At 38.1% G+C, this 24,142-nt stretch overlaps 1 protein-coding gene across 1 annotated transcript in view; it reads left to right on the forward strand.

Annotated features, from left to right (window-relative positions):
• The window catches only part of LOC107699957 (piezo-type mechanosensitive ion channel component 2), a 185,625-nt gene that overhangs the window by 119,328 nt on the left and 42,155 nt on the right, over window positions 1–24,142 (forward strand). The window contains 11 exon segments of the mRNA XM_016501419.1: window positions 4,074–4,175; window positions 4,266–4,431; window positions 5,354–5,597; window positions 6,144–6,240; window positions 7,577–7,736; window positions 11,927–12,016; window positions 12,136–12,233; window positions 12,443–12,552; window positions 18,258–18,366; window positions 22,488–22,556; window positions 23,019–23,185. Of these exon segments, the coding sequence (XP_016356905.1) occupies window positions 4,074–4,175; window positions 4,266–4,431; window positions 5,354–5,597; window positions 6,144–6,240; window positions 7,577–7,736; window positions 11,927–12,016; window positions 12,136–12,233; window positions 12,443–12,552; window positions 18,258–18,366; window positions 22,488–22,556; window positions 23,019–23,185 (1,412 nt within the window).

Here is a 24,142-nt window from a genome sequence, read left to right on the forward strand (position 1 = left end):
TTTCCCTACTTTTCTTACTGAATTTTGAAATATCATGTTGATTGGAGATTTTAATATTCATTATTACAATACTACTAGCACTAAATATAATGATTTTAAATCAGTCTTGGATAGTGCTGATCTTGTGCAGTTTTTCAAATTTCCAACACATAACAAAGGTCATATTTTAGATCTAGTATGTTGTTCTGGTGTTATCCCTTTTAATTTTTCTTCTACTGCATTATCTCCGAACACAAGCCGGTATTTTTTAAAATTACTGTTCCTTTAACAAAAGCTAAACCACAATGTTCTGTTCTATTTCGAAATATAAAATATATTGACCTTAATGTTTTGGATGGAATGATTGACCATTCTGTAAACCTCTTATCTGAGAATTATTATTCTCAAATAATAATAATTAATAATAAATAATGGCTCCTGTGAAAACTCGTACTGTATCATTTGTTTACTCTTCCCCTTGGTATACTTCTGAGCTCCGTCACCAAAAGGCTGGAGAGACTATGCAAAAGAACTTGAAGTACACAAACAGTTGTATTCTGAGCATCTGATCTCGTACAAGGCTGCACTTAAAAGTGCAAAATCATCTTTTTATGCAAATGCCATAGACAATGGACAGAATTACACAAAGACTTATTTAGCACTGTTAACAAACTGTTGAACCCTTCTGATATTGATTCACTTTCTCCCAATCAATGTGTATCCTTTTCTAATTTTCTTAGGTCTAAGATTGACAGTATACCTCAAGAATTACTTAAAGGGTTAGTTCACGAAAAAAAAAAAATTAGGCTGTGTTTTACTCACCCCCGAGGCATCCTAGGTGTATATGAACTTGCGCTAACTTGCGTGTACTATTGTACACGGAAGCAGTTCCGGGCGCATGACGTAAGACGTCGGCGTTGCGCATGCACCGCTCAGAAGTGACGAACGGGGAAGCTCAGGGGAGAGATCAAAACAAAACAACAGTCAAGAATTAGAAGTTCTAAATGAGGATTTGTAAAGAAGAATGTCGGAGGATTTCGATATAAGCCAAGAGGATTTTTGTTCACCCCCCGGAGCCGTGTGAGAGAATTTTTTTTATGGATAGGCGCTTTTTATTTCACTTCTTTTGGACTGAAGCACTGCAATCTGTTTCAATGTCTAATGATCATCCAGATGCATACAATAAAGTATTTTGGTAAACAAGTGTTCTTTCTAAATTTGAGTTGCCTTCAGTTGATAATATTACTAAGTTGATTATAAGTTCTAAGTTTTCTACTTGTTCACTTTATCCCTTACCCTCACCCCTTGTCCAAATACCCACACTTGCGGTCTTGGCCACTTGAGAGCGCGTGCGTGCGACAGGAAGTAAGTGCGCAAGACTGTCCCAGGTCTTAAAAACGGCAGAGCACAGTGTCCTTAACGCACACTAAATCCACACTATCTCGAATACCGCTCCAGAGCGCTATTCGAGGCTTAGTGTATCCCATCATGCATCATGTTCTGGAAATAAATCGTGAGACTTTTTGCCGAGATCTCGCGAGAGGTCACGGAAACCTTTCCAATGCAAGTTAAATATTAATATAATAATTAGATATTACATATAATTTGGTAGAAAAACAGTGTTTTTACATTTTATTGGTGCAAAGATGTGTAGTGGTGATATTTATTTTGTACAACATTTGCAACTGCTTTTTATCACTTAACTAGAAGCACCACAAATTAAAATTGTCATGTTATAGGGACTACTGAACAGACATTTAGAAGTTGATTTTAAAATGCAAAGTATTTAAGTATTCAAAATAAAGCTATGTAAACACTTGCATTTTTACAACACTAGAAGTGTGTCCCATCAGGTAATGAAAAGTTTGACACGCACTTGTGGTCTACAAGCTCACTTGAACACTTGGGCCAAATACAGGAAATACGTCATATACTGTAAGTAGTCAAGTGGTCAAGTGCAAAGACCGCAAGTGTGGGTATTTGGACAAGGCAACTGTCTTAGTTAAGTACTGCATTCATTCAATTTCTCCCAATATTACAGCCATAATGAGTTCCACATTATCTACTGCTACTGTTCATTCACAATTACAATTGGCTTCTATCTCTCCAATTCTTACAAATTCTAGTGCGGATCCTAATGATTTAAACAACAATCAACTCAATTTCTAATCTTCCTTTTATTTAAAAAAATACTTGAAAGAACAAACAGTTTCACCTGCTTCACAGTTTCCTCAATGGGGAAAGCAACTCAACTTGAAGCACATTTGCAAAGTAATGATCTCTATGAGCAATTTCAGTCGGGTTTCATATCCAAACATAGCACAGAAACCACTCTCGTTAAAGTTACAAATGATCTTCTAGCAGCTGATTCTGGTTTTCTGTCTATTCTTATTTTTCTAGATATTAGTGCTGCCTTTGATACTATTAGTCATTCAGTTTTATTTGAACGATTGGCTTGTAATGTGCTTCTTTGGTTTTCATCTTATTTAAGTGATAGGAAGCCGATTGTTCAGATTAAGAATGCTCAATCAGAGCCTGTTACAGTTACTCAAGGTCTTCCATGGGGGTCCGTGTTGGGTCCGCTTTTATTTATCATTTACATGCTACCCCTTGGTCACATTTTTCACACGTATGGGATTAAATTCCATTTTTACACTGATGATACACTATTGTATATATCCACAAAATCTAATGCTTTCCATCCTCCTTCTGAACTCACTAAATGTTTGCAGGAAGTTAACATATAGATGACTAATAACTTTTATAACTTTATAAATATAACCTTTTAAAGCTAAATACCAACAAAACTAAGGCCCTTCTTGTTGGGTCTAGATCTGTTTTATACAAAACTCAGTCTTTCACCCTGCTTATCGATAACTCCCCAGTTAATACTTCCACCCACGTGAAAAGTCTTGGTGTTATATTTGATGGTTTGCTTTCTTTTGTTTCCCATATTAATAATATTTCACGTACTACATTTTTTCATTTATTTAACATTGCCCGACTCTGTCCATCACTTTCTCAGCATAGCAATGAAGCTCTTATTCATGCTTTGGTTACATCATGGATTGAATATTGTAATTTTATTTTATTTTGTCTTCCTGAAAAACAGCTTCATATATTATAGTTAATTCAGAACGCAGCTGCTAGGACCTACTAAAGTACCTCTGATCACATAACTCCCATTCTTTTCCAACTACATTGGCTTCCTGTTCGTTTCCACATACAATATAAAATGTTGCTGCTTACCTATGAAGCTCTTCATAATCTGGCTCCTTTTTGTCTTTCAAATCTTCTTCAATTGTACATTCCTTCACATTCTTTGAGATCATCTTCTGCAGACTTATTGAGAATTCCAAATTTCAAGTTGAGTTCCTTTGGTGGTAGGGCTTTTAGGTATGCAGCACCAAATTATGGGATTCTTTGCCACTGCACATTTGTCAGCTGGATTCTATTTCCCTCTTTAAAGCTCAGGTTAAAATAGCTTTTAGTGATTTGATTGTTTGATTTGTATGTCTCTGTGTTTTGTATAGCTTGTATTTTATTGCCTTCCTTTTATGATGTATGGTGTCCTTGAGTGTCTTGAAAGGCGCCTAAAAATTAAAGGTATTATATTTATTTCTCCAAAAGCTCAAGCATACCTATATGCATATGGAAAGGTGCATCAATCAAATTCATAAGGGGAAAAAAATGTAAATCATAAATCAGCTCCATGTCAGATTCCAAGTTACTAAGGTCTTAGGATGTTCCAGTTCAACCCATTGCAAGGGTTCTTCTAGGAGTGCAACACACCCCTCGTCTATGTTTTTTGTAATGACTACTCCATTAAAAATTTCAACTGAGCGATTTCAGACACAGCATTTGTGTTCCAATGTTCCCACTGTTTGTCAGTCCTGATCCATTGCTGCAAATTTATGTGTCAGTTCAGATAATAGAACCTTTATTAATTAGCTGATAAGTCAAATCAAATGCTTACCTAGCACAGTGAGTACTATAGGAATAGGGCCTGGAACATTCTGGAATCAAAAAGAAATGTTAATAAATCACAATATAAGAAAATCATGTCTTAATGAAACCATTTCACTCTCTGCTAGATTATACCTGGAGGAAGTCATCTGCGGCTTTGAGCTCTAATCTGATAAAGTGGCTGTATCTACCAGACTACGCCATGAGTCCCAACTCCAGCTTCATTCTCTGTGACCTATTCCATCACACCACATTGAATCAGCATATCTACCAAGAAAAAGGTGTGTATCACTCTCATTTTCTAATTTCTTTTCAATCAGATGACTGCCTGCTGTTGTTGGTAGCATCTCTGCAGTGGCAGGTCTTTGAGGATGAAAATCAGGCATGTGTGAGACTCCTGGCAGGAGAGAATGTGGAGATCAGCCGAAATCTAGATCCACAAACCCTCAACCAGTACACTCCTGTCAGCAACTTTCTTCATTGCCGGTATGTGTTAGTTTTTCATGATTACATTTGAACACAAATTTACAACACACACACACACACACACACATATATATATATATATATACTGTATATACACTCAGCCAGCATTTTTTGTTTAAATTTGCCATCCAGTGACAGCATTTTTTTTTTCCATTTGAACAAAACTTTCATGGCCCCCAGAATAATTTGTTATGAATATCTGAACAAATTATTAAAATATCAAATTAAGTAACAGAGCCTCTGCTTTTGAACATTTTATTCTAGCTTTATGCATTATTTTTTTATCAACACTTGAATGTCTGTAGGTTTCATTAAAAAAGCAACATTTTGAACAAAAGGCAGAGAAAAAAATGTCTGGATCGGATTTAGAATGATGATTAAAACTAATAAACTATAGATTGAGCAGATTGAGTCCATCAACACCCCAAAGCTTGCAGAGTCATATACCTCTTTGTAGGATCGACATGAATGTTTGATGATCATGTTAGCTTACATGCCCGTAAGCAATGCTTCTGTTGTTTACTTCTGCTTCTTCTTCGCTTGTTTTTGGATCTGGAGATTCTGTACTATTTCAGAATATGCGTAATAGCATAATAGTGAAAACATGGATGGCTGGGAAGAGTCATGTCTTAAATTATGGAAAATTAAATGGAGAACCAAAATGTTCTTAATATTTGCACAGAGGTTGCACTACAATAAAAGCATGCTGCAAATTTCACAACTCAAAACTAACTCCCCAGTTTAAAATATGAATCTTTTTTTTTCTATTCATGTAATTGTTATAATATATAGAAACTTATTGTACTTTTTACAGTTTGTGCAAAGTGTAAAAATGGTCAGTATCATTTATTGCATTCGTTTAGGATAAACACAGACATGTGTAGAATGTTGTGATATGTTATGCTTTTGTGTGTGCTTTCAGATCATATCTGGACATGGTGAAGCTGTTTGTTTTCAGTTACTTTTTCTGGCTGGTGTTATGTCTCATCTTTATCACTGGAACTATAAGAATTAATATCTTTTGTCTGGGTTATCTGGTGGCCTGTTTCTATTTCATGCTGTTTGGAAGCACATTACTGCTGCAGCCAGTGCAATATGTGCTCAGACTGTGGGACTGTCTCATAGCTTACACCTGTGTGGTCATCAGCTTCAAGAACATGCTCTCGGTAAGCACATTATTGAGTGTTCTGTCACACCCTATAGTATGTTACTGTGACGAAGGGAGGCCAAAAATAACACAAAGGACCATACACAAAAAATAGCTGCATTAGCCAAGAAGCAATTGTGCCATCTAAAAGTGCATATTACTCATCACACATCAGGAGATGAAACAGGTTTTGACTCTCTTCTCCATCATTTGATAATCTTTGACTGGATTAATGCTGCCATGGTAAATTGAGAATGTAGACAAATATATTCTAAATAAAATTTGGTTTAATAAAGCAGTGGTAATCGTACCAAGCAAATAGCACTGAGTTTTGTGAACAAAGCACAAAAAGGCAGTTCATGTCTCTTGTATCACTCTGCACTCCCTTCTCACCCAAATTTTAAAAAATATGTCCATTTAATTATTTAATAAGTAGTCAAATATTAAGATCATTTACAGTCACCCTTATGGTTATGACCAGCTGACTATACATTAAACTTACTCCCCTTTTTTAAATACAGTGTTTATAAGTATAATTACTTACTCTGTTTGTGTGTGTGGTCAGCTTGGCTCTTGTGTTTATCTGGAGAGTCTACAGAAGAATGGCTGTTGGCTCATTCAAGCTTTCAGCATGTTCTGCACCATCAATGGCTACAATTTACGTAAGTAACACTTTATTGAATAGGATTCCTCATAGTGTAATTACATCATTAGTACACCACTAAAAATATCATATTTCATTTACATTTTCTAATCTTTGTAAAGATTTACATTTACATACACTGCAAAGTTTTGGGAGTGACAACTGCATTTATTAATGCACACCTGAGGTGTAACAGCCATTCAACTTCCTTTGTGGCCACATTTCCACCTCAGGTGTACATACATTTTCAATAATTCAGTGATTCATCATCAGTAATCATTAGTCATCATTAGTTACTGGATGTCACGAATCCGATCCATGAATTTCCATCCACTTGCCACCAGAGGTCGCCCTTCCATGATATTGACTCTCGCACCACACAGACTGTTACACATCACCCTGGACTACATTTCCCATGTTCCATTGCACTGATTACACTCACACCTGAAACCAATTACACGCTCACCTGAATGCTATTACACACACTATTATAACACCTACCCTGATCCTGCTCTAGTTGCCGAGTATTGTTCTGCATTTTTCAGTGTTAGCTGCCTTACCGAGCCATTCCGTGTTTTCTGTTTTAGTCTCGTGTATTGTTGTGCGTTTATCCCTGTTTAGCGGATAGCTACCTTACCGAGCCTGTTTAAGTTTTCATAGATTTCTTATTCTAGTCTTAGTCTTGCCTTGTCTGTTTTCCTGGTCTCTGATTCACGCCACGTATCTTGGATTAACCCTTTGCTTGCTGTTTCTGACTCTGTTTGCCCCTGCCTGGACCTTTGCCTTCTACCTGGATTTATCTCTTGCCTTGCCTTCGATATACCTGTTTGCCATTGTCTGACCCATGCCTGTTAAAACCACGTCTCTTAATAAAAGCTTGCATATGGATCCGCATGTCTCTCATCTCATAACACTGGAGTCCTGCTATTGTCTGGCAATGGTTTGTGAACTGACAGTTGACCAGAAGTCTTATGTTTAGATCTTTGCACAGATGTTATAAAAGTGACTATATGTGAAAAAGCATGAGTATGCGCAGTAAATAAGCAAATAAATAAATAGCATATACACACTTTACAAACTTTAAAATTTGAGAAATTTAATCAGGTCCTGCTGACCTAAAAATCTGGGTATCATCAGCATGAACATGACAGCTAACTTCATGTACATATTTCTTGAAGAAAATAATATAAGAAAACAAGGAAAATTGCAGTGGAATGAATTGTATTATGAAAAGTGCTATAACAAGTTGTATCATGTAATGTAATTTTGTATGTACATAAGTTTGACTTTGCATTACATAGGTTGATTGACAGGCCTCAATCAAATTTGTGTTTGTCATATGTGGTTTTGTGTAGCCAAGCCTGACAATCAGTGTGAATTGCCAGAGGGTGAAGCTGGTATCGTCTGGGATGCCATCTGTTTCACTGTCCTGTTGGCTCAGAGGAGAGTCTTCCTCAGCTACTACTTCCTCTATGTTGTTTCTGACCTTCAGACTTCTAAGGTCCTTGCTTCAAGGTGAGAAAGGTATCTATGGTGTTTGCTAAAGTGAGACCAGAACATCAGGGTTAAAGGCGAATTCTGTAATGTAAGGTATTCATGTAATCTTCAGTCTCATATGTACGCTTATTCTACACACTCATTCACAGCTATATATTTTTCAGATGTCTATTCTGCTGCTTATTTATCTAATATATGATTTTCCTGTGGACACTAAGAAGCTGGTTGAAATTTTCAACAAAAATGTGCATTAATTCAGAGAATGTTACATAAACCACATCCGCTGCCAATTATAGACTTATATAATAGACAGTTATATTACATATAGACAATTATAGAACTGTGATAACATGTATATAATTTTCACTCTCCTCCCAGTGGAAGATTTTTGGAAGCTATCCTCAGCAGATTTTTAGGTATTATTGTTCAACAGTTTACAGACAAAGCCGCAAGGTAACCTCCCAAACGCAATATATTCTTTGTTTGCTGAATGACCTTGTGGCTTAGAGTTTGATAACTTACGTGTTAAGGCGCGTTTTCTACTCTAAGTTTTTCTGTATATTTTTCCCAAGTTTTTGGGTGCTCATCATGCACCAAAGAGAGAGAGAGAAAAGAGAGAGCTCACTGCTCTAAGCACAGCTCCGTACCAGTTTTCACTGTGTAGTAGCCACTGCTAAAGAGCCAGAGAGCCCAATAGGAAAAGACCGTCCTCCACATTATTGCACTTCAATTTCTGCAAAGGATTTTCACAGTCCTTGCATCTGCTATCTGGGTAACATGCTCAGGCAGCACTATCCAACCCCGAGGGCTCCCCCCACTGAATGACTTTCTCGACTAAAACCTGAGAAAGGAGACTTCGAGTGATAGTCACAAGAAAGATGGACCCATGCCTTGCTGCTCAAACCTGGGTGGAACCAAAGAAATGTCCTCAGGCCTCAAACTCATGGGGTGATATGATGGATAGTGTGTCGCTCACTCTTCCTCCGCGATTCAATGATACTTAATGGGGAAAGATGACAATGACAAAGTTCTGCTGACCATTCTCAAGGACAAGGATGATGATAAAGCAGATGGTATTCTTCCCCTAAATCAGTCCCATCCAATGAGAGCACAGGAGGAGAACTCACCCTCCCATGTACAAGTTGACATGGCTCTGCTGAAAGTTGTCAATCGATTGGCAGGAAAAGGAGCTGATAGAGATCTTTATGACCCACCAGTGAAACAGTTTGTCCTGGCCTGTGTAGGTTTTGGCATAAACTGGCTTTTTGAAACTGGATGTTCAGGAAATAGAGTATTTAGGGATGTGGATCCTCCCCCTGTGAAACCTAACAACACCTAGGCTTTAGGATAGCAACCTCTTCAATGTGAGCCTCGCTGCAGGTAAAACAGAGTGCTTCGCCGCCTCTGTTTTTCAAAAGATTTGCAAGTCTTCTGCATTGGCCATTCATACTTTGAACTTTGTGCGTACTTTGGAAATTGTGCATATGGTCATTTCTACACAAAACCTGGAAAGTATCAATAGGGACGTGAGCAGTGGCTACGCTCAAATCTCAAGTCATGTCTCAGCTCGTGTACGCACGTTTTTGAGTTGCATGCAGAATAGTAAATCTGGCAGAGAATTGTATAATGACAGCATTTTGTCCATTTAGATTATTTTCCTGACCGACACCCGAAGCTTATTAATCATTATTCACCAGTCAATCATTAACCAGTAAGATTAGAATGTGATTTTTTCAGGTCTTTAGCTTTGTATGTGCAAATAGCAGCATTAACAACAAACCATGAGGATTCAGACATCGTTGCATCACACACCTGCATCGCTTCTGTGAACAGAGAAACATAGAATTAAGTAGGCCTAGTAAAAGGAATAAAATAAATAGGACTACACAAAATATATTTCTCTTAAATAATTAACAGATTAACAAATGAAAAAAACCTGTGCGACAAGTATAGTCTCTTTCAATGCATTTTATTTGTTTTCTTTGTATCTTTATTTTATTAAATCCAACTGATTGATTTCAGCCATTCATCATCAAACTAAAATGCAGTCAACCAAATATAAAAGCAACACTGCTCAATTTAAAAGCTGTAAAATCAGCGTGCAGTGCCCAAACAAACATTTTTGCACATGTGAAGGATTTTACACGGATATTAGAACATGACTGAAGTATAAAGCCATGTTTAGGCTACATAATGAATAATAGTTATGCAAACAAATGTAACTGATTGATTTCAGCCATTCATCATCAAACTAAAATGCAGTCAACCAAATATAAAAGCAACACTGCTCAATTTAAAAGCTGTAAAATCAGCGTGCAGTGCCCAAACAAACATTTTTGCACATGTGAAGGATTGTTTTACGCGGATAATAAATAATAGTTAATAATGAGTAATAGTTTAACAACCAAATGTTACATGGCAAAATTGCAAACATTTGTGTTTTTGGGTTAAGATCAATTTCACAAGATTACTTCCTCTTCTTGACTGGATTACGTTTCTCAATGTGAAGGCCAGTAGTTCGTTTTTAACATCCGAGCCAGCCGAATTTCAGGCCCTCAAAGGAATGAGAACAGTCAGATTATCAGCTTCTTTTTTTCAAATGCTAGAAATGTGGCTTTCAAATGAAAGATTGCTATCAAATAACACACTCAGGACAAAGGCATGGCAGAACAGTCATCAAGAGTTAGGCAGTATTCTTCGTTATTACGTGTGGAGTTTAGCTGTTATTAGCTGCCAACAGAGTAGGTGTTCTGAGGGTGTACTCACACTAGTACCGTGCCCAAGCGCGTTTGACCCCAAAAGCCTAATAATTTAAATTAATTATTAATTTATAGGCATATTTAGGTTTATAACAGGTCTGGTTCTCACTGGAGTTAATTTTGTTAAAGAAATCTATGACAAAAAATGTTTGTCAATGAGGTTTTTTTCCCCTGACGAAAACAAGATGATGATGAGACGATAATAAGGTCATTAAACGATAACTGAGACTATATCAACATGCACTATTGTTGATGAAAAAAGACGAGACTAAATGTAGTTAAAAGAACAAAAACTTTACCAAAACCTTTTTATTTTTGTTGAAAAAGTGGAGCCAAAACATTTCATACTGTTGTACAAGACTCTCTTATGCGAGCGTTCATGTTTGCAGTTGCCAGATAAAGATCAAGAGCTCAAATCCCCCAATCAGAGCTCTTCTGTTAAACGGATACGTACTCTGCCCAAGTATAGGTCCCTGCAGGAAAGTAATGGGAGTTGCCAGATCGGGTCAAGACCCTGTCTACGTTATAAAAACTGGTGTAACAATAACCTACTCTCAAATTTTATTTTTTTTAGACATTCCTAATAGTAATTCCAATAATTCCAAATTGCATTAATGTTTCTCTTTTAAAACTACGGCAAAAAAAGACTTATTGCCGCACAGAGGTTGCGCAAGTAACATTACAATCAGCAAACCACAATCACAAACAATACAGTCGAGATCCACGACAGAACACAGACTGGCTGAATGACACTTTCATTTAAGCAGAATACTTCACATGGAGATAGCTAAACATTAGCTGCCTATGACCCATATTTGACACACACCATTTTGCATACAGAGCAAACAGATCTACAAAGGACACCATAGCCACAGCTCTTCATACTGATCTGATCCACCTGGAGCAGCAGGGGAGCTGTGTTACGCTGCTCTTTGTGAACTTTATGAAACCTAACATATGTTGTTTCAAAGACTGAGGTGACCAAAACATATTTTGTGCTGACCTATTTTTGTTTGATCTTAGTTCAGAATTCAATACCATCAACCACAATATTCTCATACGTAGGCTTAAGAATGTGATTGGTATCAAGGGCTTAGCCTTGAAGTAGGTTTCTCTTAAATTTTGTTTTTAAGGGAATTTTTTCCTTAGCACCTTCTTACCTCAATTATACTAGTTATTGTTCTAGCACTTTGTAATAAATATGATTTACAAAGAAATAACCAGATGTACTTTCATTAAATACTATCCAAAAACAACAACCAAAGTATAGCAATCAACACTGAAATAAGAACTGTCAAAGAACTGAAAAAAAAAACAGTGGTCTATGAATACAAATGGAATAATGATTAACTAAACTAGAAATGTGTGTAGATGGAGTCAAAAGAAAGGAGGACCACAGCATGAGCGGTGTGGGATGATTAACTAAATCTAATATTTCTTTATTTTAAGAGGTGCAGAGTTGTTTGAAGCCAAAGTGAAGAAACAGGTGGCAGCAAGATTAGAAATGGAGAAAAAATCTGTGGAGATACTGAAGAAACAGTATGGAGATCTTTTCTTCTTCTTCTTCTGCTTCTTCTTTTGTCATTGATTAATGCTAATGATTAATGTGCTTTAATAGTGTATATTAGTGTAAAGCTGGTTTCATTTTTTTCCCACAGAATGGATAAAATCAAGTCAAAACAGAAGAATGCTTCTTATCAACAGGTTACATCATCTACTGCTCATGCTGAATCCTCATATTGCCCAAAGCGAAACGGTAGTCCACTTTGAACATATATTTTAAAATTATTTCGTTTTTGAAATGCACATCAGTATGACCCATAAGTCGTCTTCTCACTGGTGCTTATTTAATTTGTTAGACCATAGCATAATAGCACCAAACTTCAAAATAATATTTAATGAACATCAAAACGTGTGTGTGTTATAAATGCCTGCATTTATATGTATGTCTGCTTGTATGTTCAGATGAGGACTGTGGCTATGATCTTTTTGAAACTGACAGTGCGGAGGAGGAAGAGGAGGTGAAGGACAAGACAGATGACAAAATTTTTCCTAAGAAGAAAACTGCTTTTCAGGTATACACTTACTAACTCCAGACTCTATCCGGGAAGAGGTCTCTGTGGTGGGTCCTGCCTGAGAAGGAATGCTAAAGGCACAGAGACTAGAGGCAGATCGAGGCTCTGTCCTTGGGAAGACACAGGATTTACAGAGAGGGAAACCGAATAGTGGAAATGCATCATATGGGATTACCCTCAGGGAATCAGCATATATGGAGCACTTATCCCAAGTACACTAGCTCACCTGAAAAGGGGCATACCCTGAGTAATGAGCTACCTATAAGTTCTGGAGAGTAAGTGAGAGTCCATGGTTCACCGGACATGGGGAACTCACATGGACAATAAAACTCAAATTATCACCTCCATGCAAGTGATACTGAAGTTTTGCCTGTTCGTGCCTAATAACAATCGGGACAAAACTGGCTCAAGCTGGAGATTTGTAAAGTCTTGTGAAGGTATTGGGTGTTGCCTGCACTGGACACAGCAATGTGAGACAATATGAGCGTAAGCCTGACTGAACTCAAGGCACGTTCCATTAATAAAACTCCAATAACAGAGAATGCTTGCAGGTCTCCAAACCTCTTGATGAAAGTAAGTGCGGTCAGGAGGGCCATCTTCAAATGAGAGGGTGCTAAGCTCAACTGACTTGAAGAGCTCAAACAGAGCTCTCTGTAGGCCCACAGAGAGGTCCCAAGAGGGAATAAGGCATGGCCTTGTTTAATTTAACCTACTAGTTCCTTTAAGGAGCCTGTGATGTGCCACTATAGCAGCCACATATATTTTCAAGTTGGAGGGGTATAACTACCTCTCCAACCTTTCCTGCAGTTAAGAACTGCACTGACCCAACAGCGCATCTCTATGGGTCCTTGCTTTGGGGGACACGACCAAGAGCAGAGCCTTGGTAAGAAAGTACCACATGGGGCAGTGGGAGGATTCCTGGGCAGCATTTGTGGCCTAAGGTTTAGAGAGTTGTACTTGTAACCTGAAGGTTGTGGGTTTGAATCTCAGGTCTGGCAGGAATTGTCGTTGGGGCGGGGGGAGAATGACCAGCACTTTCTTCCACCCACAATACCACGACTGAGGTGAGACCCTGAGGAGGCACCAAACCCCCGACTGCTCCCTGGGCACCGCAGCAATATGGCTGCCCACTGCTCCGGGTGTGTGGTGTGTGTGTGTTCACTGCTGTGTGTGTGCAATTGGATGGGTTAAATGCAGAGCACAAATTCCGAGTATGGATCACCATACTTGGCCACACGTCACTTCACTTTCACTTTCACTTTCAATACCCACGACTGAGGTGCCCTTGAGCAAGGCATCAAACCCCCAATTGCTCCCCTAGTGCTGCAGCAAATATGCCCGCCCACTGCTTCAGGTGTGTGTTAACTACTCACTGCTCTGTGTGAGGACACTTGGATGGGTTAAATGCAGAGCACAAATTCTGGGTATGTCACATGTCACATCAATTTAAGTTTCACTTGTCACTTTTTTTTAATCAGACGTACCTGTGCTTTGCCGATTCAAGTCCAAATCAGCTTGTCCATCTGTAGATAGAGACTCCACTCAATGCATAGTATCACCTGTTGCGCAATTGAGTTGTGAATGCAACACTAACAGATCCCACCTATGACTGATACAGTACATAGAGGAAGTGAGTCTTTAAGGTGAGTTGGGACTTTGGTCAAGAGCTAAAAGAGTATGCACGGCCACATAGCATCACCACCCCTTGTTGTATTGCAATTTCTCTTATGCCAAAAGTGTAGGACGAACTGAAGCGAATGGAAAACTTAGGAACCAATGAGAGTCTTACAGAGCCAATGGAATGGGTGCCCCTATGGTACCGGTGATAAAAACATCAGGGAAAATAAGAATCTGTGTAGACCTTAAAAGGTTAAATGAGAGCGTACAAAAAGAAAAGTTCACTCTCCTTCAGTTGGATGACATTCTACACAGGTTAGCTGGAACCACTGTTTTCTCAAGCCTGGATGTAGCGAGTGGGTTCTGACATATCCCTCTGCATGAGAAGGGTGCCAGACTCACAACATTCATTACGCTGCTAGGGAGATTTTGCTTCAAGAGGCCACCTTTCAGCATTACATCAGCACCTGAGATTTTCCAGAGGAAAAGGAAGGCACCGTTGTATATATGATGAGATCCTAGTGTACAGGTTTACTATGGAGGAACATGACTAGAGACTTAGGTCATGGACACCCACCATCTGAAAATCAGGCCTAAAGCTTAACCAACAAATGTGCAAATTTGTGAGAGAATGAGTGAGCTCAATTTCTCGGGACATAGAATCAGCAGTGAAGGTATTTCTCCACACCCAGACAGTCAAAGCAATTACAGCAAAATCAAACATACCTGAGAAGGCTGCTTGGTATGGTCAATTTTGTGGGTAGATACTCAATCTTTTAAGTGTGCTGCACCTTCTTAATGACTTACTGAAAGCTGATGTACATTGGCTATGGGGGCCAGAGCAGGATAAGGGTTTTAAAAAGGTAAAAGCCTTGATTTCTTTCCCACCAGTGCTGCATTTCTTTAAACCCAAATGACCAGTGCAGGTGAGTGCTGATGCAAGCAGTCATGGTTTAGGAGAGGTCCTACTGCAAGATTATGAGTGAGTCCAATACTTTATGAGGGAGGACAATACATGCCTGGCAAAAACTTAGTGGTTGCGGATGCTCTGTCAAGTCATCCAAAGCCAGGTACAGATGAAATGGGTCTGGAGGCTGTTATCTGTGCACAAATAAGTGCTGTGGAAGGTACTGAAAGGAATCCACGAGTCAAAGTGGAAATTGCAAAGGACCATACTCTCCAACTGGTCAGGGGCAACATAGAAGAAGGGCAGTCAACCTATGTCATGGTCAACATAGAAGAACGGTAGTCAACCTACGTCAAAGGTGTAGCCAAGCCAGCTAAAGAGTTCTTTACAGAGAGAGGCTTCCTGAGTCACCGGAATCAAACTGTTGTTTCTTCAAGTCTGAGAGCGGAACTCCTCAAAAGAATCCACCATGGACACATGGCCTAAGAGCAGAGAGAGATACAGGGATACAGTGTGGTGACACACACTACACCCTTGCCTGAACTTCCGTAGCAGAAACATGCAGCTGAATCAAAAACAATTCTCAGACAGGAAAATCCGGCACTGGCTGTACTTTCCTATAGGGACACACTTACTGAACCTACTAGAGAGTCCTTTCAAATCTCAAATTCTCATCTGACATAAGCTCAGGACCACTGTCCCAACAAACAAAATCTGAAATCTAGATGGCTGAACATTATCAAGGTTAAACTTGAAGAATAGTTTACCCAAAAATGAAAATTTGCTGTTAATTTACTCACCCTCAGGCCATCCAAGATGGTGAAACTGCTGTCCTTGGCGATTCATACACCGCACGTCTGTGGCTGACAGACAAAACCAAATCAATATCCGTGACTCCTGACGATAAATTGAGGTCTTATGAAGAGAAATGATCGGTCTGTGCAAGAAAATGAACATTATTTACAACATTATTACCTTTAACCCACAGCCTCGGCAAACGACTCAGGGGACTCACTGTTCACGACTGTCTGGAGTGCAAACTTCCTGTGGCGTATAATGACGTATACATGGACGTATACTCACACACAAGCTGATGACACTATTTGTTTACAATGGAGAGTGTGGACTCATGTGTAAACTGAGAGAGATGACCAAGAACACATCTTTCATGGTGACATTAAGGTGGTGACCACCAGCAACCAGTCCTTTACATCACTCACCGACAATCAGTTCTCTAAACCACTTTAATGGATCAAGTAAATGTAGATCAAAGGGAATTGATAATTGTATTGGTCCCACTTTATATTCAGTGGCCCTAATACCTGTGTACTTACATAGAAACTAGATGTGTATATAGTATGTAACCACAGTGTAAGTACACATTGGTACATAGTATCTACAGCTGTAATGTTTGTGTAACTACACACATGTAACAACTCACTGAATGGTATGTGTAAATACAAATGTGTAACAGGACATTGGTAACAACACTTTTTTGGTAATGAAAGTACAAATGTGTAACAGGGCTAACAGCACGTTTTGGTAAAGAAAGCTAAGTGGGCAGTTCCTGCTGAGTTACCATGTAAGTACACTGGCATTACAGTGGTGCACCAACTCGAGATCCAACTCCTCCCACTTTACATATCCCTAAACCTACCCATCTCCACCCCCTGGATCCCATTTCCACCCCTAAACCTACCCATCTCCACCCCCTGGATCAAATTGTTCCAATAACTCTTATAGATATTGTTGTTAGAAAATGTAGTTATATATGTCCTGTTACACATTTGTACTTACACAAACCATTCGGAGGGTTGTTACATGTGTGTAGTTACAGAAATATTACAGCTCTAGATACTATGTACCAATGTGTACTTACACTGTGGTTACATACTACGTACACATCTAGTTACTATGTAAGTACACAGATATTAGGGCCACTTAATATAAAGTGGGACCGAAAATTTTATTGAACTATTCTAATATGTAAACTAATCTAACACATAAACATGCATTAACACATTCGAGTTGCAGAAAGAAAATGAGGAAGGAATAACTTTTAAGAGTGTGAAAGAATGAAATCCCAAGTAGTACGTGCCATTTCTTAGACCTGACCTGAAAGAATCATCACTTGTTAACTTAACCCTTGCAATGATTTATCAACAAGGCTATGAACATTTTTATATTAATGCACCAGTTCATCTAGAATCTGGAGGTATTACTTGTGTTTCTTGGGTTGCATCTTTGAATGGGGATTCCCTTCTGTTGCTTCCTTCTCTGAAAGGGGTTTCCTAATGATGATATGTTTATGTCATGACATCTTAAACTCTGCTGGTTGACCTACTCCTAAAGGGGTTCTGACCAATTAGACATTATTTTTAGTTTGGGGGAGTTACTATGTTTCTTCCCTTCACATTTAACAACATGTTATGGTCTGAGTCACATGGTTCCCAGTTTTCCCGCTCTTACAGAATGTAACTTAGTGATGATTTTCCTAATAGGAATATGATATGTTTTACGCAGAATCGATTCAATTTGGGAACATTTGGGAAATGAGTTCACACATTGACACACCAAATATCACTTACCTCTTATAAACTATTCAAAATCACTCATAATGGCATGAACAGGGTGTGATTAAAACATAATAGTCAAACATGTGGGTTACATACACGATACAGAATTATGCAAAGGAATGATATTTGAACCTCTGCATTTATGATTGGTCTTTGGGGTCAAAGGGCTGGTTAGCATGGTCCAGTTAGTCCCGTAGGTAGATGAAACATCAATTGCAGAGTTACCAGCACCTACAAGTTGTTCTGCACAATTTGAACAACTACCAATGGGATTAATGACAACAAATAGCTTTTTCACTGAGTGGCTGCCACATCAGAAGATGGAAAATCCCCTAGGTCTGTGAAGCCTTATTACATAGCAGGTGCTTTAAACATATTAAATCAGCAAAATTACTTTTTTTTTGTTTTGTTTTTTGTAATGATTGGTGGATCTTGAATTCATAATGTCTCTGTCAGATGTGTTCAATTATCATTAATGATGTTGAAACATTTAATTGCAACTGCATGTATGCAATATATACAGTCGTTAACTCACAGCAGCATATGTATTTTGAGCCAGTGTGGATGCAAATACAGCTACTGGGCATTTTCTTTTTCACCAACAGTTGGCCTATGAGGCTTGGGTGGCAGGCTACAAGGCAGCCCTGAGAGACCATGAATGTCAAGAGCAAGAAGAGCAAATTAAAGTCAAAAGACAGTTGCACAGACAAGAGGGTACAGTTTCTGAACTATGTTTGCATGGAATATTGTGCTTGACTGGTTATTTTTAGTTCCTTTATATCTTTTAAGGTTTACTCTGTGAATTCACTATACTGTATAGTCTGATTATTTGATCGTATTCCATCCATTTCAGGAAATCTCTGGACTATTATTTGAGGCAGCACTTTCACTTTCCTCAAAATCTCTCTCTCTTTTATATTAAAATATATCGTAAAAAAATCTCCTGATAGGGGGCCATAATAAAGAAACTTCCTATCTTTATCCTAAGTAGTATCTATTGATCTTAAGGTATTATTATTATTATTATTATTATTATTACTTACTTACAAATTTGTATTATTGAGGCAAATCCTAACTTGATATAACAATTATCTAAAACCTGTAACTCAAGTAGTAGAATACCATCATGGGTTCTTTTCCTAGGAATGCAAAAACTGAATAATGTAAGACTGAATGCAATGTAAGACAGTTTGGGTAAATTGGCTTTAAATTCCTTTCCAGGGAGCTCTACTGATTTTTACATAATAGCATGTATCATATTTATAAAGTTTTCCTTTGCGTCTTTGAAAAGTTTTGCGCACAGATGACAACACTCTTAAAAATATCCCCATTCACACGGATCCTCTAAAATGACTAAAAATGCTGTATTATGCATGCCAGGCCAGTAGTTGGCGATGTCACTTTGTAAATAAACACTGTTCTTGCACATATACCTATAATCTTCATGCCATCACCATTTTCAAAAATTGAAATTTTTGTAGTTTACACATGAACAATAATGCAATTGTTTAAAAAACTTGAACTTTGACACCCATTTGACCCATTGACATGCTGTATCGCGTGCCTTGTCAGTTTTGTGTGCTTGCTTGGCCCTTTGTTGTGTTAAACAGAAAAGCATGTCCTATTGAACTAAATTACAGAATATCAGACAGGTAAAACATTTTTCAGTATTTTGCCTGTCCACTACTTTCTTTTCCTACTGGTCTCTGGAATTGCCAGTCTGTGGTAAACAAGGGAAATTTCATTACATCTATTACTAGTCATTCAAGGCTCAACCTCATGGCCCTGACAGAGACTTGAATCAAACCAGAGGACACTGTTACGCCTGCAGCCCTTTCCAATAATTTATCTTTTTCACACAATCTGTCTGGAAGAGGTGGAGGTACTGGTCTGCTTATCTCTAATGATTGGAAATGTATTTATTTGTTAGTTGTTTATCGACCCCCAGGTCTGTTAGGTAACCTCTTGTAGGAGTTAGATGTGTTGTTCTCAACCTTTCCTGAGGATGGTACTCCCCTAGTATTGCTTGGAGACTTCCAAATCCACCTAGATAAACCTCAGGCTGCAAACTTCCACACTCTGCTTGCTGCTTTTGATCTCAAGTGAGTGTTAACTGTGGCTACTCCCAAATCAGGTAACCAATTGGACCTTATTTACACACGACACTGCTCCACTGATCATGTGCTGGTTACTTAACTGCATACCTCGGATCACTTCCTCTTCATTCTTAACCTCAACATGGTTCCTAAAACAACACATACTCCTCCACATGTCACCATTCGATGCAACCTATGCTCACTCTCTCTCGGCTATTTGGTATGGTTTAAATCTTAACTTCCTTCCCTCAAACAGTTCTCATCACTTGATCTATCTATCTATTGTCACTCCTCTCTTTCTTCTCTGCTAATGTCTCCACTGCTAAAAGGACATAATGCCACAAAAAAATTTTACAATTTGTCTAACTCTAATGGCTAGAAGGAGATGAAATGGAATAGGATCAAGCGGGCAAGTAGTAGGATGATTGGAAAGAATGAGTTTGGGGACTTCTGCCTCTGAGAGTGGAGAGAAGGATGTGAGTGAGTGTATGTTTGCTGGTAAGATATGTTTGACAGTTAGTGGTGTGGAAATTTGTGCACTGATGGTTGTAATGTTATGAGCATGCGCTCTTTAAAACATTTTCCTCCCTTCTTTGTCCTCCTCCTCCCCCTCCTTCATCAACTCTAACACCTGATGACTTTGCCACATTCTTCATTAATAAAATCACAACCATCAGTGCACAATTCTCCACACCACAAACTGTTAAACATATCTTACCAGCAAACATACACTCGTTTTCATCCTTCTCTCCACTCTCAGAGGCAGAAGTCTCCAAACTCATTCTTTCCAATCATCCTACTACTTGCCCGCTTGATCCTATTCTATTTCATCTCCTTCTAGCCATTTCTCCTGCCGTTGTACCTGCATTCAATCACATCATTAACACATCCCTTCACACTGGTGTTTTTTCCTCAGCATTTAAACAGGCTCGGATAACCCCACTACTTAAGAAACCCACTCTTAGGCTAGCACTTTATGAAAACTACAGACTGGTATCCCTTCTTCCATTCATTGCAAAAACACTTGACCGAGTTGTGTTCAATGAAGTCTCTGCCTTTTTCACACAAGACAACCTCCTGGACAGCAACAAGTCTGGCTTCAGAAGTGTACATTCAACTTAGACTGCCCTGCTTTCGGTTGTTGAAGCCCTAAGGCTGGCAAGAGTGGCTTCCAAATCTTCAATACTTATCTTGCTGGATCTGTCCGCTGCTTTTAACACGGTTAACTACCAGATCGTCGTGTCAACCCTCATGGCAGAGGGCATTTGAGGAAGTGCACTCACACAGTGGTTCAAGTCTTACCTCTCAGATTGGTCCTTCAAGGTGTCTTGGAGTGGTGAGGTGTTCAAGTTGCAACGTTTAGCTACTGGGATGCTTCAAGGCTCAGTTTTTGGACCACTTCTCTTCTCTAACTACATGGCATCACAATGTTCTGTTATTCAGAATGGCTTTTCATATCACTGCCATGCTGATGACGCTCAACTCTACCTCTCATTCCATCCTGATGATCCGACGATAGCTGCTCATATCTCAGCATGTCTAACAGACATTTCTTGCTGGATGAAGAACCATCACTTTCAACTCAGCCTTGCCAAGACAGAACTGCTTGTGGTTTCAGCCAACCCATCACTTCATCACAATTTCTCCTTCCAGCTAGGCGCTTCACTACTTCAGACTTATGTGCCCTCTAGAAGCTTGCATTCTTCAAGTGAATGGCGCATTATAGTGCCAACCCAAAGAGGCACAAAATCACTGTAGCATACAAACTGTTCCCTGCTGGTGTACTCAAGTAAATGTACTTTGTTACTGTCCACCTCTGTCAATCATTAATTTAATTAATTGGGGCTATGAAATTTTATCTTGACGCACCTGTTCAGAGAGAATCTGGAGGTATTGAATTTGTGGTTGTGTTGTCCTTTTACATAGAGACTTCCTGATTGTGTGGTTTCCCTGTTTCCCCAAAAAATTATTTCTTATCGACACCGATAACTTGACTTAAATATTGACTTCAATATCAATATCAATATAAACTTCCATTCCTGAATTAAATTTTTTTCAATACCAATTTTATGAAATCCGTTTTAACAAAATTACATTACACATTACTTCCAAAACTTTGGTTTTATTTTTGCAGCTTGTTGATGTTTTTACAGACTCAAAGACTCATCTCCTGAGCCACTGCACAAAGGAACAAAGAAGCACAAAGGAACAAAATGTAACCAACACAATAAATCAGTGCCAATAGTTTTAATAAAGTTCAAATAGCTGTCAGTTTTCACTTATTTTAGGCTACTTTACACTTGTGCGTTTTCATTTTTAAACGCATAACTCAGACAGAATCATCATTTCTATTCATTTTCCACTGATTTACTGATGAGCTTCTACGATCGCTGTTCTGACACAGTGGAAGTTCGCTGCTTATATGTCAATCATATTACGTGTGCATAACCTGCCCTGTCTCCGATGACGAACATCCATTACACTTCTGCATTCAGTTCTGTACATAAGAACCCAAGAAAACATTTCTACGGATGACACATGAAGGTCACATAACATGCGTTTTCGGTCATGTAGTGTGGACGGAGATCTTTTCTGAAATGTGTGGTATTATCCTATGGTATATTTAATATATTTATTTAATATTTAACAAATAGCTGGGGTTTTTTCGGCATATACAAGGGGAAAATCCATAAGGGCACGTACATGTATGATAAGGATGTGTCTATTGTTATATCATAGGCATGGAGAAAGAGGAGTCTGGTGAAGAGCAGCAGGAGGAGTTCTGTCAAAAAGAAGAGGAAGAAAAAGGTAAAGCTGTTCACAGATGTAATATCCTCCAATATTAATTACAGACCATAAAAGAAAACTTGACTGAGACTAAGATAAAGGCATAATTACTTGCCTTTATTTATGTAAATAAAGTTTTGGGGGTTTTTTTATATGTGTGCAAATGTCACATTTAAAACATTATTATTTTACATAATTTTGGCTGCTTTCTGTATTGACTTATTTGAGAATTTTCCGAGATCTGAAACAAGTACTGTTTTATAGTACAGTAAAATGTCATGTTATGATCCCTCTAAAGCTTGTTTTCAAATAATTTATAAAACTTTACTTGACTATAGTCAGATTAGTGCAGGTTGGAAATGAAACATTTTATTTGAAAGTTTATAATATCTATCTTTTGATCTTCAACACACATACGTATATGCATTTAATTGTTGATATTTGCATTATTTTCTTTAACTGTTTTCTCTCCTTTTCTTGTAGAGCACATACTTAAGCGAACACTTGACACTGTGAAATTTTTCTGGGTTTTTCTTCTCTGTCTTACTGAGGATGTAATATCTGGTCTGAAGTCACTCTGTAAAGACAGCTTGGATATTTCTAAAGTTCTTCGCTTTGAGAAAACTCTACTGAGCATACAACAGAACAAGGTGATGTCAGTAATCTGCCAATCATATTTTATTCCATTGCCTGCCTATAATGATATGGAAGATTATTCAGATAATGATTATAGCACAGGGTTCTGGCCTTTATTTTCCAACATACAGAATATTAATTAACATGGGATGATAGGAACAAAGGGGTAATAAAAATTAAACTCATGTCTCCACACTATGCCATGCTCTGAAATCTTACTTTGTATTTATTTATTTACTTATTTTTCTTATTTAACTTCATTAGGTTCGCTAAGTTTGGTTATCGAATCACATTCATAAGCACTGTATATATTAGTCAAAAATCACTGAAGAGCACAATGTAAGAATTTGCTCATGTTTGTCACCTCAAAGCCAAGTACCAGAGGTACTTTACGTTAAAAGAATTTGCGTCACATTCAGATATTCTTCACACCTGCCCCTTGAAATGAAAACTGAAGTTTTGTGGATTTTAGTATGAATATTTTAGTCTTAAAGTTAATATATATTATAAGCTACTGTGCTCCTAAAGAATGACGAAATTCACATTTAGAATAAACACACTTTCAAAATTTACAGTCTACCACCAATATGGATCAACGATTATGAACACATCATTCTGCAATTAAAATTTGGCAGATTTCCTGTCTAATCAAAAGCTCTTTCAAATCTGAACCAACCTAATAAAAAGACACTACAGTAGCTGCATCTGAAATCAATCACTTGCTCACAGATTTTTCTATTTTCTAAATATGCTTTCATGTGGGTTGAATTAATTCTGATTCGTGGTTAGACAGCCTCTGCATTATAAAGAGCACTGACAAGTAGAAGAGATAATGCCAGTGCCAAGCCCCAAAATAAATTACATGTTTTTCAAACTACACATCATTAACCATTGCTAAAACCATTGTTGTACCTGCTTCATATTAAATCTAAATGGAGTATCTTTTAGACTTAATTTTTACAACTGTCAAG

This window comes from Sinocyclocheilus anshuiensis, unplaced genomic scaffold (genome assembly GCF_001515605.1).
Source record: "Sinocyclocheilus anshuiensis isolate Anshui unplaced genomic scaffold, SAMN03320099.WGS_v1.1 scaffold1284, whole genome shotgun sequence".
Lineage (NCBI taxonomy): Eukaryota > Metazoa > Chordata > Actinopteri > Cypriniformes > Cyprinidae > Sinocyclocheilus > Sinocyclocheilus anshuiensis.